Source organism: Epargyreus clarus, unplaced genomic scaffold (assembly GCF_041222505.1).
Source record: "Epargyreus clarus isolate Ecla_fem2 unplaced genomic scaffold, WU_Ecla_fem_2.2 ptg000007l, whole genome shotgun sequence".
Taxonomy (NCBI): Eukaryota; Metazoa; Arthropoda; class Insecta; order Lepidoptera; family Hesperiidae; genus Epargyreus; species Epargyreus clarus.
Window position 1 is genome coordinate 12750659 of NW_027332215.1, and position 19213 is coordinate 12769871.

The following is a 19213-nucleotide window of genomic DNA, read 5'->3' on the forward strand; positions in this document are numbered from 1 at the left end:
TTAGTTGCAGCTATTATAATACGTGTTACGTCGCTATACTTCTTGTATTAACGATTTCGTTTAATACAATTTCAGGTAAAGTTGATCTGGAGGAGCTTATATCAGCTTTTGCCGATTTGGGCATAGCGATCGGACGGAATGAGGCCACGAATCTATTAAAAAGGTAAATTCCAAATTGTTTTATGACTGCGTCTCATAATTTTGGCGAATTTTTTTTTATATGTTATTATTACTGTTTTAAGTTTGGCGATTTTTATTGATTTTTTTTACATTATGTTTTTTTAATTGCTCATTGCGAACTCCCATTTATTATATTATTTTGTTGCTACCTAAATTGTACAAACGATTTTTTTATTATCAGGTGGATATAGTTCGGAATTAGGTTGGTCTTTAGTACATTAAGGCTAGATTAGCCTGTCGCTTTGCTAGTTAAATTTTACAGCAGTACATCGCGTAACAGGCGTTATTATGAAATACAATTATCTCAACTCGAATAGTGATCCAATTCAGTGCATTTATGAGTCGCGAACACGGTACAGAGATACTTAGGACAATTTGAATTCGGCTTGTTTTCCTTTTGTTCTATTAAGCCGCTATGGGATTCGTGCCAAGCTTAAAGTAATTGACGGCCCCATTTGCAATTGAGTATAGAACACGTAAATCATCTTGAATTGACGATTATTAGTTTATATCTGGGATTGATTACACATGTCCATAAACTGCAGTTCCCGCTTACCCTTAGGTGGACTGCATTTTCATGCTATTTATATAATGTAAAAAATGCTTACAGTGCCTATTCGTATTGTATAGAAACTAGAAAGTAGAAACAGCTGCATCCGATGCCCGGTTATTATCCGATCTCCGGCACATCCGGTCGCACAGTCGCTTCTATCCGGTCAACGCCCGGATAAACAATTATACTATTTAAACGTCATTTCTAAGTAGTAATAATTTGCAAATGTAATATTCATGGTGATTTAATACAAGGTTTCAATATTGCGCCGACAAGTAGCGTCAATTAAATATATTGATGTTGTATGCATACTACATTTAACTTTAATATTTCTGTCCAATAATTATATGAATACATTCTATTGATTGAAGATCTCATTTTCTACTTATTCTTATATAAAATTTGGTAAAATTATTAATCGCGGAAACTTTGTACTTTGTATAACTAGATTTACTGAAAGTAAAGTTTCTAACAACGAAATAAAGACAAAGTATGATTTCATTTTTTTAAAACTCGATGTATTGTTCTAGATTCTAGAATATCTTTCAACTACTCACAGCTCCTTAGACTAAACGGTCTCAGCTCTTTTGTTGCTTTTATGGAGTGGGTTTTGATTTCGTGCCAGGACTAATATTAGCAAACACCTAGTTTACTAAATCACACCGCATGGCACAGCATGCGCAAATATTTCACCTTTTCTAAATGGGAATACTAAAATGTTTCAGAAAAGCGAGTTGGCCAATATTCTGGTGGTAAGTCAAGAACGATCACGTAGTCGCTGGCTTCGCTAATCAAAATGTACATGAACGTTAAACGTGTTGTGTTCCAAAATTAAAACTCGATCTACTAATAAATTAGATCGCTAATTCGTATCATGGGAGTGGAGTGGAGTCGAGTATCCTTTGTGTTCGAGTGCCTGTGATTCGGGCGGTTCTCTGTTTGTGTACGCTGGCCACATGTCACCATCGCCTAGTTCGTCGCACACATTAAACGCGTGTTCTTGCTAATTCACCTTCGTCGTCAGTGTCATTCTATGTCAATCCCAATTCGACCTAACAATAACGACCGGATTGCTTATTGTCGTCCATCTTCATAAGGATCACTATAAATAACTGTAAACAATATTCTTGTACTTGATTAATCCTAGTAAAGTAATGTCTTCTGTTGCTTTCGAAATGTAATGTTAGAACTAATTTATTTACTATGCACCTTCTATTCGCCACTATTTAAATAAATCAATCATTACAAGTTAGATTATAGACTGTATTACCGTCATTAACTATGATTCTAAGGGATTTTACAGATAATGTTAAATTAAACGAAGTAATATTAAATTATAGCAAGAATATATAAAAGTTCATAGATTTTTGGTCTAACTATATAGCTGCAACAAAAATCGATGCGTTCTTTATACTTTAACACATACTAATATAATTTTTAGAGAACTGCCACAATGAAATCGTTCGTTTTTGTTACGCATTTTCCGTAATACCTACTATGAAGTGAACCGCGAAGAAGATAATTGGCAAAAAAGGTTTATATAATAGTTAATGCTTTTTAACTGTCATTAATATATTTTTTGTGCCTTGCATCAGTGCATTTACGATGAACGATTGACGTTTAATCATAATTAGTTTACATCAGAGGTTCTCAACCTTATACTGCCCACTATTAATCTATATATTCCAACGCTTCTAAATTTATCAAAAATGGCAGTGAAAAAATCCCAATATTTACCTATAAGTTATAATAATCTGTGTCTGAAATAAATTAGCGAAAAAAAGGTCCTGTTTCTGTTTCCTCGATGAAAGTAAAACATAACTTTAACATAACAGAAATTAAAAAATCAACCATAACCCCCTAACTTATTTCTTTACCAAAATTTTCTTAAACTCTACACCTCAATATGCGGAGCCTCCAGTGCTTTCAAGGCTGTATCGCCCACTTTGAGAAACACAAGCTCTGTTACTGTTTAGATACTCACTAGAATGACTTCGTACAATGAATCACAGTTACGCTTAAAGGGCGCGCTTGATTAAAAAGAAGACCCTTAATTGTTTCTCACTGGATTCAATTCTAATGTTTCATGGCCTTGCATGGTCACAGTTTTTAGAATGAAAACAGTCAATATATATATGTATATAGTGGTGCCCGCGGCTTCGCCCGCATTATATATGACAATAATATGACATACATAAAACGGAAAATTTGTACCTCAGAAATCTTTATATATATATTTCTTATGTGCGTGTGTATGTCACTGAACTCCTCCTAAACGACTGGACTGATTTTGATGAAATTTGTTGTGTGTGTTCAAGGGGACTTGAGAATGGTTTAGATTCACAATTTAGTCCGTGGCAAAAGGTTTTTTTAATTTGTAAGTAGTTATAGAATCGGAAACTGTGCATTTGATCAAGTGATGATCTTTAGCAAAGTTGTTGTCCATGAGCCTACGAGGGTTTGGGAGTTGGTAAGACCAATTTTCGACAGATGGCACCACTGTTATTCCCATAGATATATAGCGTAGCGAAAAAATTCTAAGTCTATGGTTATTCCAATGGAGGTATAAATTTTCCGTTTTATGTATGTTATATTATTTCTTTAAAATGCGGGCGAAGCCGCGGGCACCACTACTATAGATATATAAATATATAGATAGCCTAGTGGTTGAAACTCGGCCTCTCCGTTTATGGCTCCGGAGTTTCAATCCCAGGCACGCAACACTGATTTTTCTAAATTATGTGCAAATTAGAAATTAAATATGCATTAAGGGTGCAGGAAAAATCGCAAGGAAACCTGCGCGTGAAAAAATCTTCAAAAAAGTCCTGAAAGCCATGTGAACTCTACCAATTCGCACTTAGCCAACATAATAAATTGCATATTATTATTAGTAATTAAATTTGAAACACAAAATAGTATGAAACGTTTTAAATTAACTTATTTTTATGGATGTGGTTCTTTTTCGAGGCTTTCCAGCTTAGTCCATAGGAGTAGCGGCGCAGCTGTGGTAACCCTCGGGTAGGATTCTAATCTTGCCTGGGATTGATCACAGATGCCAATGGGCGGCAGTAGCCACTTACAATCTGAATAAAAAACTGAGTTCAGGACCTAGAAATAGGATTGTTAAAGCTTGCACTGGATAATTTTAGAAAATTATCCTTCACCGTGGATGCATAGATCTTTTTATTTTTTTATCGTCCTTTCTATTAAGCATTCCTTCGTCAATTTTTAAATTTGTTGCTAATATTATTTTACTTTCGCCCTACGCTTTGCTTAAAATTTGTTTCGTTGTAACTTAATTGCCGTATACCCCGTATACATACGTTTGTAAATCTGGTACGACTACCACACATTATCGTATTTCACCCGTTATTCATAATCAATCTATCCAATGTTTTGCCTATTAATGATCTACATTTGACAATTTCTTTAAACTAGATTGTCAAATTTATATCTTCGGTAGGTAAAGATTAGATAGATTGATTATTGATAATAGGCGTATCTAGGAATTGTATACAAAAGGGAAGCAAAAGCATAGTACAACCGACAACCAGCCGGGTTCGATCCCCGGCCAGACCAGAAATTGATTGATTTAGATTTCTGTTCTGGGTCTGGGTGTCTGCGCATTAGTCTTTGTGTTCATGGAACCTATGACATAAAATCTAAGTGTGGAGTTCAGAATGTAGGGAGCTTTACTATTTTTGTTCTGGATTTCAGAAGATTTCAGTCCGTGTGATTTCTGAAATAGTTATTAAACTTGAAGGATGGACTTATGCTGTCAATTTTCTTTTTGCCATCACCAATGAATTTGAATCCTATTCTATGTATTTATATAAATCCCACGATCCTTTTTAACTCGCTTATTTAAGCTTCAAATCTATATCGATCTCCATGATAACATTCTTCAAGCTAGTCCATTATTTTTTCAAAGAAAACATATAATAACATTCAGTAATTGTCTTTCATACTAACTATTGTGTTATATTCAAAATTGTTCAAAATGCATTTGTGTTATTGTTGTATTGTTGTTTTGAATTGTTTTGTTGACGTTTTCTTCATTTAACTTGCTTTTTGCGGTAAATATCTTTTTTATCAAAGATTTGGTATAAATACCTAAATTGAGAGATTAATATTATTGCTTTAAAGTCTATATTGTATCTTTATCATTTCGATGTCTTGTACATTTGTACATATTTATTTTGTCAAAACTACAAATATAAGGATAATAAATTTTAATTTCGTAACTTTGTTTTAACTACACCTAATCGCAATAGCTTATAGCAGGAGCGTTCATGACAGTAGTCCTGAAGTCCTTGCTATCCTGTAGGGGCTCATTATCGAAGTTTGTTCCCAGGATGGACCAGGACGGCAGCCTCAACATCAGCTACGACGAATGGCGGGACTACCTCTTGCTAGCGCCGGCCACCGACATACACGCCCTCATACACTTCTGGAGACACTCAACGGTAAGTGAAATATCTCATTACTATCCATATTATATTACCTGTCTTTTATTTTATTGTAACGCCGACTGAAGCGTCTAGCAGCAGTAAATATTATGTCACCAACGTCTGGAGGAAAATTCTTGCAGCTACCAAAATATTAGACATTAAAAAGTAAGACTTACCTTAATAGGTAATTAGCGCCATAATTCGTCTAAAATTGGAAAGAACTCAAAAAACGTGCATCTTTACCTAGAATTTACAATTTATTAAACATTTATTTATAAATGTTAAATAAATTTTTAATTAATGTTAAACTTATATAAGTAACAAAAAATATCCACGTTTTATAAAGGTATAACTACACATACCGAGTACACACTTTTTAAAAGAAAAGCAATAAAAACTCCTGCACGCTATATTTACGTGGTCGTTTTATACTTTCTCTCAATACACACTTGTATGGTTTTAATATCACCATTTTAATAGACTAAACGGTATAACACCCTTTTATCTGCCTTAGTGCTTGCCACTTAAGCGAAGACATTAAAGATCAATTAGATCTTTCAATGCGGTTTATTATAAAAATAACATTAAAACACAATTTATATTATACGCGGGATATGAAATGACCTATGGCTTGATGTGTAGTTACCGTTGTAGATTATTAATAGGTACTCTTACTAAAGTAATTTATTAATAAATCAATTTTATTAATATCCAATGTTTTTCCTACCGAAGATCGATTTCTTTGTACTCTACAATTTCTTTAATTGGGAAAATTTGCATAAAGAGCAGTAATAACCGGCATTCGAGGATGAATTTCCCAAACATCCTTATCAATACATTTAAATATATAAGGAGTTTTCACCGTTCCTAATGCCTGTATGTTTTAAAATTCACGTTCAAGTTTGGGCTGAGCGTTGAGTCGGGCGCTTTCGGTAAGCTTTTTTACTGAAACGCTTGTACGTTACAGAATGTACTCGAGTCCCGATTTGAGCATTTAATCGCAGACTCGATAATTTTTACAACACTCCTCACATCACTAAATTATGAGTATTATAGTATTTATTTAATTTCCATACTGCTGGTACATCGGCCCGTTTGGATCGGATCGTCACAACAAAAAATACATTATTTCGCCGCGACCACGATCCATGCAACAGGCCCGAAATATAGCCAGTTTATAATGAATATAATATTATAAAGAGGAAAACTTTGATTGTTTGTTTCAAAAACTACTGGACCGATTAAAAATTCTTTCACCATCCGAAAGCTACATTATCCACGAGTAACATAGGCTATATTTTATATGAAATATATATGATAAATAGATTTTGAGGCGGTTACAAAGTTTGCCGGGTCAGCTAATAAAAGACCGCGTAAGTAAGTGCTATATACACATATTCTAATGTGTCATTTCCGCGTTAATATTAGGTACTTCTAAAAATAATACACACACATTTTTCTTCATGTATATTTCATAAGGAAATGCTTTACGAAATGTCTCGACCCATCGGTTCAAGCTCGTTATACGTTAGTCACTATATTAACTAGGTAACGATCGTGCTCGTGATCTAGAATCACGATTCACGACCACAGTTGCGCTAACAAAGGACGTCGGACGTAGTGTCCTGTTTGCTATGGGTGTGTCCACAATTACGGCATACGTATCACAATAGGGATAAATGAATCGACAAGTGACCTCGCAATATCGTCTGATCTAATGCGAAGGATGGATCTGTTCAGCGCCAGGATTGTCACATACTGAATTTCGGTCAGTTTTATTTTTTACGTGCTTTTGCCCGCGGCTTCGCTCGCGTTACGAAGTAATATTTTCATCCCCTATTTTATCCCTTTGGGGGTAGAATTGATCAAAATCCTTTCTTAGCGGATGCCTACGTCATAACATCTACCTGCATGCCAAATTTCAGCCTGATCCGTCCAGTGGTTTGGGCTGTGCTTTGATAGATCACTATGTCAGTCAGTCACCTTTGAGTTATATATATTTAGATAAAATAGGAGTAGTAGACGAGCATACAGTCCGCGTGATGGTAAGTCCTACCGCCTATGGACCTCTGTAATCAACTCTAGATAGGATTAGATATTCCTACCTGGGGTCGGCCACAGACGCGTCGCTACCCTTGAGGACTCGCTGGAACGCCTCGAATAAGTATGTCTTCCTTACCACACCCGTCAAACCAGAACACAGCAGCGTTTAACACTACTGTTATGAGGCAGAAATAGGTGTGGCGGAGGTGTCGCCGGAGTCGAACCACAATGGGCTCTACCACGTTCACAAATATTATAATCGTCCTGGTATGAACTCCTTATACCTTCATTGTGATAACTGAACAACTTTGTTACAAGAATTCCATTAGGATAATATTGTTACGTATTGACACTGTAACTGATGCAGTGTCAGATCATAGTATCGTTGTAATTCAGATGTAACGTGTAAGGTTTCCTTCATTACGACATGATCATGTAATAATAAGATCGAAATAAAATGTAACGTCTTTATTAAATTAAAATGATTTATACATTTATGAGTATAGTGTTTTTATAATATTAATATAATATTAAGTGTTTATTATTATATTGATTAATCTACTTCAAAAAAGTAAGTTCTGTATCCGACCGCAATGTTTCTAGGTACGTAAGTTTGTATATTCGATTTTCTCAAAAAACTGCTGATCCTATTTGGATGGGGTTTTGGATGCTTATTTTACAAGACGGGTTTTAGTATACCAGAAAAACACGATTTTATAAGTTTTTTAGCTTAGACCAATTTTTGCTTGACTACTCTAAAGTTGCCGATTTACGAAATTAGGTGACGGTCACCATTTTGCATTCGTAATAAATCCAGGTTCTTCACTTATGTCAATGTCAAACACATCGGCACCATTTAATAAGGTTCACGGCAAGATGAATGCAACAGCTTTTTTGGGCTTTCGGAAAATTAGGGGGTAACTGACATAAACGGCTTTATGTTCGTGTTTTTTTTTCCTTTCTCTCAAACCACCAAACAGAATAGCAGTGATAGCTTAGTGCTTGAAACTCAGCCTCTCGACTGAGGAGTCCAAAGTTCGAATCACAGACCTCTGATTTTTCAAAGTAATTTGTGTATTAATTTGTGTAAATTATCAACGTTAAACGGTGAAATAGAACATCGTGAAGAAATATGCATATCTGAGAGAAAAAGTTCTTAAGGGTATGTGAAGCATACGCCAGTACGCACTCTACCAGCGCGCTCGACTACGACCTAGTTCTTCTCATTGTGAGAGAACACCTGCGCCCAGCATTGGGACAGTAATGGGTTGACGACGGCGCAACAAAAGCTAGTCAAAATGTTCCATAAAGCCTTTTCTTGTAGTAAATTGATGTTGAATTGTATACCGAGAACGCATTCATGTTATCCACTCAATGTTGAATTGTACCTTGTAGATGTGTATATAACTCCGAAAGTCCTCCGAAATCTTAATCCTATTTTAGAACTCTCTTAAGTAGAGATACTTTGAGCAAGTTTATTCCAACCAGATCACAGCAGCTTGGATTGGCTATGAAGCAGACATATGATTATGTCATTCTACTAGCAATAAGGAATTTGATCAATATATTAGTGGCGACTACTTTAAATGAAGTTTTCGCGAAAACATTAATTAATGTGAACTTAAAATATATAACTCTTTTGTGTTTAACTTGATACCCTTGACTTTATAATGAGTTAAAAAGTAACCATTAAACTTAAGAAAGGATTAAAATTAAATATATTTACCTACTTATATCAATAATGTTATCGCCATTTGATTCCCCAACTCATCTTTCGGTGAACTTTTAAGTGTGATAATTATTTCTATACGGAATCCGACATGTTTTATATTAAAATAATCATTAATGTAACATGCTTATCGGCTGATTTTTAATGTAGCTATGCTAATGTATGCTGACATTTAAATACTGGTTTGTGATTCGTTGCCATGTGATGAACTTGCTGGAACACCAACACGAAGGTTCTAATCTAGAATCGATATCTAATCGGTTAACGTGTTACCAAAGACGTTCGTGCTAGAACGAAGCAACGTCCGCTCTTGACAGGCTTAGACTGAAAAGGTTAAAGTCATTTATAATATAATGGCCCATTACAATGAAAACCACAGAAAGTATAATTTAACCTAAATATTATTTCACAACAACAATATTAGATCTTAAACCTTTTTTTTTGTTAACGAGAGTGAAACCTTCAAAAGGTACCCGGTGCCGTGGGAGCGCACAGGGTTATATGGGACTCTTACCGCACTAAAACCTTCCGGTGGTCGTCCTCGCCGCTGCGTAGAGGGCTCCGGTATCTCCAAAGGAAAGCAACCGGAGTCCTCTTAGCGTGTTGCCCGTGGGGCTCCACCCAGGTGCCACTTGACGCTCGCCACAAGGTTTGTTGTGCACGACGGTGACCACATATACCGACGTCCATCCCGGAGTCGCTGGCCGGGCGGTTTGAGCTCCCACTCTTGCCGCCCGCAAGCCCGGAAACCCTCTTTTAGTCACCTCTTACGACAGACAGGGGATACTGTAGCCGTATTCTGGTCCCGGAACTACAGGGACAGATCTTAAACCTAAAGTATTTTTAACGGTGAACTGACAATTCCGACGCGATGTACACTAAAATCGGGAATGTCTTTTCTTGAATCTTATATCAAAAACATTTAATAATATAAGATGTGTCGAGATATACCGCGGTTGACAATCCTGTCGGCACACAGTAATTGAGCAATCAATCAGAGCGTCGTGGCGGGCGCGGTTGCGGTCGTATCCGCTACGTCACGCCGATCCGCCGCTGACGAGCCCGCGCTGGACATAATCGACGTGACAAACATATCTCGACTTTTTTGTTCATTCACGAGGGGGAACCTTCAAAAGGTACCCGACGCCGTGAAGCAACACCGGGTTATGTGGGATTTTTACCGCACAAAACCCCCCCGGTGGCTGTCCTCAGCGCTTGGTGGAGAACTCCGGGATCTCCTGCAGAACATAACCGGAGTCTTCCAAGCGATGCCCCGAGCGGGCTCTGCCCTGGGGAAGCACACCCTCCCCTCCCTCCTCCCACACCATCTGGTGTTTACAACGGCATGCGGCCACACATACCGCCGTCCTTTCCGGGGTCGCTTGCTGGACGGTTCGAGTTCCCACTCTTGCCATCCGCAACTCCGGAAGTCCCTTTTAGTCCCTCTTACGACAGGCAGGGGATACCGTAGCCTTATTTTAGTCCTGGGACTACAGGGACAACCATATCTCTGCCTAGGTAATATAGAGATATGAGCATATTTTGAGAATAGTATGACCCTGCGTGGTTCTCCGGAAGCATCAACGCTACACCTATTTCTGCTTATTAACAGTAGTGTTAAGCGCTGCTGTATAGCCCCTCAGATGTAGTGGCGCATCTGTGACCGACCGATCAGGTAGGCATATCTAATCCTATCCGAGGTTGATTACAAATGTACATGGACGACAATAGCTACTTACCTGGCACAGCATGCTTGTCTGGTACTCCTATATTACAAAACAAAATATTTTGAAAATGGTAGAACCCTCCGACGTGCAACTCCGGAGGCATCACCGCCACACCTATTTCTGCTTAATAACAGCACTGTTCAGCGAGCGAAATATAGATTAAACATTATAAAGTGCCATAGGCGAAAGGATTTTTTGGAGAATGTTTAAAGTCATGAATTTAGCTGCGGTTAATTTTATTAAAACCCTAATACAGTGATAACTAATAGTGATATGAGTATATAGAGTCTCTCAATATTAAAATATTAAAACGAAAACCTACAATGTTATACGAGTTACATTTAAACACTTTAAACCCATTTAACTGATATCAAGTGTATGAAGAGGAATGGGAAATTTTATCGACACGTCGTGTATTACCTACGAGTACTTTACTGACAGCTGTAATTAACATTTTAAATTAAACCTGCAGTTGATATATAAGTACTCTTCTTTACATTTTACGAAACTAAAATTTGTCCGTGTTTTACATTTTTTTGTTTTCTTTGAAAAGTTTGTATATTTAAATGACAGTGTTGAGATCTTTAATACAAATATAAATAACGGTTTATCAAAGTAAGAAGAAAAATACTTACTATTATATATGAAGTATAAACGGAAAACAAGGTGATTGAGTCATTCGATATTTTTGTCTGCATTTGTAATAAAGAGTTAATAACGAGAATTTTCTATACTTAACGTCCATTAAATCGTAATTACCCATCAGTATTTCAGTTAGCTATTTGCTGTTTGCTTGTATGCAAATGACAGGTTAAATGTCTGATTTGGCAGATCATTAGTTATGATCAGAGATGATTAGTTAAAGCTAGACTATGCCGTTAGTATTAATAATTATTATTAATCTTAGCCAGTATATGCATACCAGTCCGTGATTGACAATTTATGCAAGATTGTCAAACTTTAAACTTCGGTGGCAAATAAAAATATGGTCAAAACATTGATCGTTAATCTGCCGAACGTATAAACTACATTCAATTTCAAAAATATTTTAGATACATGAAATCTAACAGTTTGTTACAAATCTTCATTCAATTCAAAAAAATAGATACGTACATCTAAAAGTTTGTCACAAGTGAGGTCTCTAAAGTCACTTAGTTACAAATTGGCATCATACGATCCGTTTACAAATTGTTACGTGATCATGTGTTGTTAAGGCATCATGTTTACAGTCACATGCGATGAAATGCGCCGCGGCGACACGTTCCACGCACTGTTTGTAAATAGATTACACCCAAGACCCCGATGATAACTTGGTGTCATTTCACTTTTGTTTGTACTATTTAGCTGCCTTGCTCTGGCTGCAATGTTTCTTACGTCCAGAGGTGGCGTAAGGCGTGAGCGACGTGGGCCAGCGCCCACGTCCTCGCGACCCAGGGGCCTCGCGCCTCTAGCAGTCACGAAAAAAAGTGGTCGGCGAAATGAATCCATCCCAATTGTAAAACTTGTATTGTGGCAGAGGACCCCGTAAAATGTTTTTTGCCCAAATAAAATTTTGGTCTTATGCCGCCACTGTTACAGATCGCAGATAGAAGTAGTTCTCTTTAAGGGTATGAAAAGGAATCCTACAGTATTACATACTACAATATCCATAAGATTTGTATTACTACAATAATACAAATCTTATGGATAATAATTAAAGAGTAGAGGTAGCGAAGTTAACATCGATGATAAGCTTTGAATAGACTAATGACATAAAAATATGGAACCATACAGTGAACCTGAAAAGGTTTCCTTTATGGACAAAGATATACACAAAATTCTATAATTTAATTGCACGGTTCTTTTAACTTTTAATTTTTATTATGTCCTGAAAATTCAATTTTTTCCAAGGATCTGAACAGAATTCTTCTATTGGGATATTTTTTTCAAATTTAAAGTACAAAAGTCTATGCAGCCTTGGTTGTCTGTTTCTTCCGAACTTGACCTGGCACAGTTCGTGTGCCGAGATTTATCTACGTCGTTTCCAGCCAACCGTCACAAAATCAATTCTGCTCTATGTGGATGTGATAACCTTTATTATGTCTATACCTAGCCTAGTCTAATGACCCGTTTAGAATTATATTCAGAGCTAAATGTTCCGGCTCTGAATATTATCATGTACATAAAAATAAAATGTAATGTACATATTAATTTAAGTATGGACTTAGATGGACTCAATCAGGAAGCAGTAAGGAAGTCAACTGTTATGGAAAGAATATGGCAACTGTATTCCGGTTCTAGATACATAGTATAATTTAATTTTCTAAGTGTAGCATGGAATGCAACCACTTGACGATATACAGTAGGAAATAAGGAAATTTCCTGACATCTATTTGAACGATTGATAGGAAACTACTGCAAAGATTAATGATTTATTATTGTTTTATTACCGTTGAATTTAAATGTTTTGTCAGTCAGTGAAACATCGTACATAATACGTAATTTTATAGCATAAAGACAAGTTTACCAACAGTATCTACAATAAGCATTTTCGAATGTATAAGTCGTCTGACTTCAAAATGTTTTACCTAAGTAAAGTTTTTGCATATAAAAAATAAGGTGCACGGGTTAAAGCCATGTGGACCAACGTGGGAACGATTGTATAAACATAATATTAAGAAATAGATAATATTAAGACAATAATTGGAAATTAAATTACAATCTCATTGCTAGTTAGTTAGTAGTATAGATAAGACGGCTCCAAGGTACATAACATGTTTGTAATGGAATTTTCTATTCAAACGTTAGCGTTAAAGGCTTTTCTTTATTTATATAACAATTTATTACATATATACAAAGTGACTTATATGAGACTAGATGTACCCGCGGTTTCACCCGCTTTTTAAAAATGTAACATGGCGTACGTGTAACGAAATTATACTCTACTGCATATTTAAACAGTAAAACATACGTTTAGTTAACATTTAAAATCCTTAACAGAACTAAGCAGTCACTCACTGGGAACAACACCTTCAGTTTCATAAGCCGAATATGAGACCAAAGAGTACTGTACACACATCCATCCATTCACGCAAACGCTCGCCTTTAGAGTATTTAGGAAGCACATAGCATGTTGGCTAAAACAGTGTGGTTTCATTAAATCCATACTTCCAATTACCCTGATTTTTCCTATAGACGTATAGTAAAAAATGCTTTTTACTAAATATTCCAAGCAATCTATCCACGATTTTCATTTATAAGGTCTTTAAATACTTTATTTTCTGACAAAAACTAAGCCAGCGACAAATTTTACAATTTAGTGACAAAAACATTGCTTTTTGCCGCGAGTGATGATACGAGTATGTTTTAGTAAAAGTTTTAGGAAAATAAGTTGAAATTTGTCTTCATAACACCCACATACACAAAACACTGATGGTACCGGCACCGTCGAGCCAGAATATATAATTATTTTAACTTATAAAATTTCTCATCTTAAAAAAATCTGCGGACAAAGTTGAGGATTGTTGCTTGTGCTAAATATTTTGAGGTTCTACAGCTAAACACATAATCAATATTTATTAGACAATTAATACAACGTTAACTGTAGGATTTTTTCGCCCCTAACAAGCAGAGCTCTCGTGGCGCAATGGTAGCGCGCTCGGATGTTTATCTGAGAGGCGGGGGTTCGATTCCTCCCGAGAGCGTTTTTCTGCTCCATCATTTTTTTACATTTTTCTTTTCTGAATTTGTTCTTCATATTTTTTATATTCATATTGTCTTTGATTTTTTTTACCTTTTAATTTTTATAATTTTTACCTTATTCACTTTCATTTTGAATCAATCACATTGAATCGCCTCAAAATAAAATTTAAGTATTTATTGCAACAAAGTTTTATACATCTACATTACATTATTCATAAAAAGTAAAAACCCATTAATAAACGGTTATTTCAGATGGTTTGTTTTATTTATAGTGATTATTGTTTTTATTCCCTCTTTTTGTATATATGAAGATAAATACATATAGTTATAGTATATGTATATTGTAAATATGTTTTTTGTAAATTTAAGTTATTAAAATAATAATTCAATTCAGAGTAAAAAGCGTGGGGTGCTTGATATTTTAAATGTTACAATTATCTATGAGAATAGTTATGATTTGCAGTAAAATGCATCCCACGCTCTTTACTACCCTAATTACTCAATTTGTTTTAGACCTAAAACTACAAATTTATATTAAAGACAACACAATATCTACACAAACAAAAAAACATGTTTTCAACTTAAGGAATATTTGATGGCGTGAATTTACCTCACAAAAATTTGGTTAGGTTCGTTTATAGTGATTCAAAATAGGAAACTGTTATATTATATAAATCGAGCTTAGATAGCCACTTTAAAACATATATTGCCATGATCACCAAAAATATACTCCTACTCCTAGTGGCTCGGTTCAACAGCAAATGCCGACTTACGAGTACCTCTATAAAAATCATATGTCCACGTGTTCAAATATCGCTTAGTTAAGTCACTATTATACTCGTAGTTATAACTTTTAAACTATCCCTCCAAATTATTTTGTACTTTTATCTACATTATTTTTCGAAAGTGATAAAAAATATTTATTTTAATAAGAGTTATTTTAATACTATAAAATGAGCATAGTAAAATATAAAAGTAATTTATGACTGACATTTTTGGCTATAATGGCTACCAGGTTAAAGATAGACAAATGATGTCGCGGAGTTTTATTTAATACTATTGGAAACAAACAATTACACCTACTTACACCTATAGTCTGATTCATAATTAGGTGTCCAAAATGTAAACAAAGAAATGTCACTGTCAAAATTAACAAGAAACAAAAACTTTAATAAACTCAACAAAAAACGAAGACTTTAACAAATATACACAATTTCACAAACGCGTTATGTAAACGAGAAAACATTCGAGTTCGATCACAATCACGACAAAGAATAATATCAGCTACGAAACTTAAAAATGACGGCACAAGAAATGTTATGGATTCCGATTGTGTTACCATTATCACATTTTAATTTTCGACCATAAACTATGTATTTTATTATTATTACTGTATGGAACGAAATTGAGGTGATATAAATATTAGAAAATGTGAATTAATCTTAGTTTATTTAGATTATTATTTTATTATTGTTGTATTACTTTAATATCGACAAAAATAAGAAACTACCATTTCAAACGTATTTTCTTGATAGGTCAACACCTTTGTTTACATTTTGGACACCTAATTATGAATCAGACTATATTTATACCACCTACCTACACTTTACTTTCCTAAAACATTAACGGTTTAGGCAAGTCAGCTCGCAGACGGCAAGAATTTTTGCGACTCACTTGTTACTTATTGTTATATTAAAGCCAAACCAAACAATATCCTTAAAAAATCGTTATTCTGTTATTTTGACGTATAAACTATATTATTGGCAAGTTTCATCCTAATCCATCCTAATGCTATCCAGTCGTTTTTGCCACAAGAACTCACAGATCCTCACAAACTTTCGGCGTTATAATATTAGTAGGATACATACTGGGAGGTAGGTAGGTACCAACTAACAATAATTATTTATTTACTGGCAATAATTTAACATAAACAATCATGTTATCTTATCAACGAGTATATTATTTGTTGTTAGAATGTGTTTTAACTTAATATAATACATAAATATGAAGCTCTCTAATTGAAATAACTACTCGCGACATAAGTAGGTAGGGTAAGTGTGACGTTTTCCCTGTAGTCCCGGGACTAGAATAGGGCTACGGTATCCCCTGCCTGTCGTAAGAGGCGACTAAAAGGGGGCTTCCGGGGTTGCGGGCGGCAAGAGTGGGAGGTCGAGCCGTCCGGTAAGCAATTCCGGGAAGGACGGCGGTGTGTGTGGTCGCATACCGTCGTAAACACCAGACGTTGTGGCGAGTCCTGGAGCTCACCTGGGTGGAGCCCGAAGGGGCGACGCGTTCAGAGGACTCCGGTTGCGTTCCGTAGGAGATCCCGGAGTCCTCTTGGCAACGTAGAGGAAGGCCACCAGGGGGGTTTTAGTGCGGTAAAAATCCCACATAACCCTGTGTCGCTCCCACGGCACCGGGTACCTTTTGAAGGTTTCCCCCTCGTAAACAAAAAAAGGGTAAGTGTGACGTATGTAGTGCATAGCCCCGTATAAGGTTGTACCTACGTACTGTTGCTTTTTACACAGAGGTACCAAAGGAGCCAGCAGTCCGTGGTAACTGTCGCTGTCGCCCATGGAAATCACTAATCAACTGCAAATAGGATAAGAGTCCTCCCTGCAGTCCAAATGATAAGGTCTTATAAGTTTCTTACCTCACTTTAAAACCAGACCACAGCAGGTTAATTACTGCTGCTGTTAAGTAAAAATTTGTGGTTATATTAACTAACCTAACTGGTTTTATATATTGAATCCTATGCCACGGGTATAATGTTTATAGTAGGTATTATTTATATTCCTCTTACCTTTAATATGTCGGATTAGATAAAAATACTGATTTCATAATAAAAACATCACATGTGTAAGTATCATACTAACATTTTCATACAGCGTTGTTTGAATATATTGTAACTAAAACGAGTATACCTACTATGATTTCAGTTATAACTTTTAAATACATAGATAGGTAATTGTAGAGTTCGCCCCGTGTAATTGTAGTTGTTCTATAATTATTTGGTTGTCAACAATGATTCACATACATTTAACTATATTGCTGGCATTAACATTATACCACGTTACTTAAAGCATTTGCTTCTAATGTTAATATAACATTACACATTATTTTTGTGTGAACAGAAAATATTTACTTTTTACCATATAATTTGTTTCCTCTAAAATTGATAAGATAAACGTAATACACATATCTTTTACTTGACAATGACAAATCCGCGACGGCGGTTACTCTAATCTAGATTAAGTGGGTTTTATAATGTGACTAAAGAAATCGTAATACATTTTTATCTTTTGTATGTCTGACATTCTATTTGCATATGTTTTCATGCAAAGGTATGTTCGTTTTTGTTTACGAGCGGGGAACCTTCGAAAGGTACCCGACGACGTGGGAGTGACGCCGGGTTATGTGGAATTTTTGCCGCTAAAACCTAAACCCCGGTGTAAACTAAAACCCCTCCGGTGGCCATCCTCAGCGCTTGGTGGAGAACTCCGGGATGGGACACAACCGGAGTCCTCCGAGCGCCCCTATTGGGCTTTGCCCTGGGGGAGCAGTTTACGCTCCTACCGTACACCTGGTGTTTACGACGGTATGCGGCCACACACAACGTCATACTTCCCGGGCTTGCTTGCTGGACGGTTCGAGCTCCTAATGTTGACGCCCGCAACCCCGGAATGCCCTTTTAGTCGCTTCTTACGACCGGCAGGGGATACCGTAGCCCTATTCTAGAAGTTGCGCAAAGAGCGATACTTAAAATTTGCAATTTTCTACCGTTTCGATACCCTACTGAATTATTATACAAATCATGCGAAGTCTTAACAGTACGACAATTGTTTCTACTTTTCATCATTCTGAAAAAACATAAAACATTAACCTTTAATGAATCATTAATAAGTAAGCGTAGACATTACAAAGTATGTAAACTACCTCATTATAATACATCATTCTTTCGGGGATTTTATTGCTTCCTAGGTCCATATATTTATAATAAAATAAACAGACATAAGGACATTTATACCCTCTCTACCCATTTATGTAAACAGAAAGTAATTGAATATCTGCAAAACTTATCTTATGAAGAAACAGAAAAATTAATAAATGTAATAGTTTAATACCTAACATTTAAATAATGATAAACTGTAAAATAAAATATATAACATATAAAAATATTATATATAAATATTTATATATAATATTACATATATAATATTTATGGACATACATACACTTACACACCCTCTCACACACACTCACACATCATCTCATATAACACACAGAGAGGTTTTACACTACACAACTAACTAGAAATATAAGCACAATGTGTTACTATTAATTTTAATTAGCTAGTTTGTTTTTATAGTTAAAATAACTTGGGGGTGGGCGATGTATGCTGTAATACAGGGTAACACCTAGCACGGCAGACAATGCCTTCTGAAATATTTTGTTAAACACTAAGCTAATTTAGTATGTATCATATTAACTTTGTAACATTTTTGGTCAAATAAAGTATTATTATTATTATTATTCTAGTCCCGAGACTACAGGGAAAATGCATAGGTACCTATGACATTTTTCTCAAACCGGACATTACTCATACCAGTGTGATGGAGTGGTAGTGGTAGGCATCTGATGTGTGTTGAGTCATCAGACGTGGCCTATTAAGATTAATACTTAACATTAAGACTGAGATTAACAAAAAACTGCCAGCTTAATTGTATCACGTGACACGATCTCGCACAGTTAATATGATGAGTAAGTAGGTACGTGTTGTATATATGTAAAACGGCATCAAGTTCCAAGTACTATAAAATAAAATCAATGCATACGTATACAGGTGACA

General features: G+C 35.7%; 1 protein-coding gene across 3 annotated transcripts in view; it reads left to right on the top strand.

The window, feature by feature from the left end:
- The window catches only part of SCaMC (Short Calcium-binding Mitochondrial Carrier), a 49049-nt gene that overhangs the window by 3114 nt on the left and 26722 nt on the right, over nt 1–19213 (top strand). Inside the window, exons 3-5 of one of the 3 annotated variants that reach the window (XM_073074712.1) lie at nt 76–163; nt 1459–1485; nt 5088–5199. In XM_073074712.1, coding sequence (XP_072930813.1) covers nt 76–163; nt 1459–1485; nt 5088–5199 — 227 coding nt within the window. Of the gene's footprint in view, nt 1–75; nt 164–1458; nt 1486–5087; nt 5200–19213 lie in introns of those variants that run through there. The other 2 variants (XM_073074713.1, XM_073074716.1) reach the window with 2 other exon arrangements.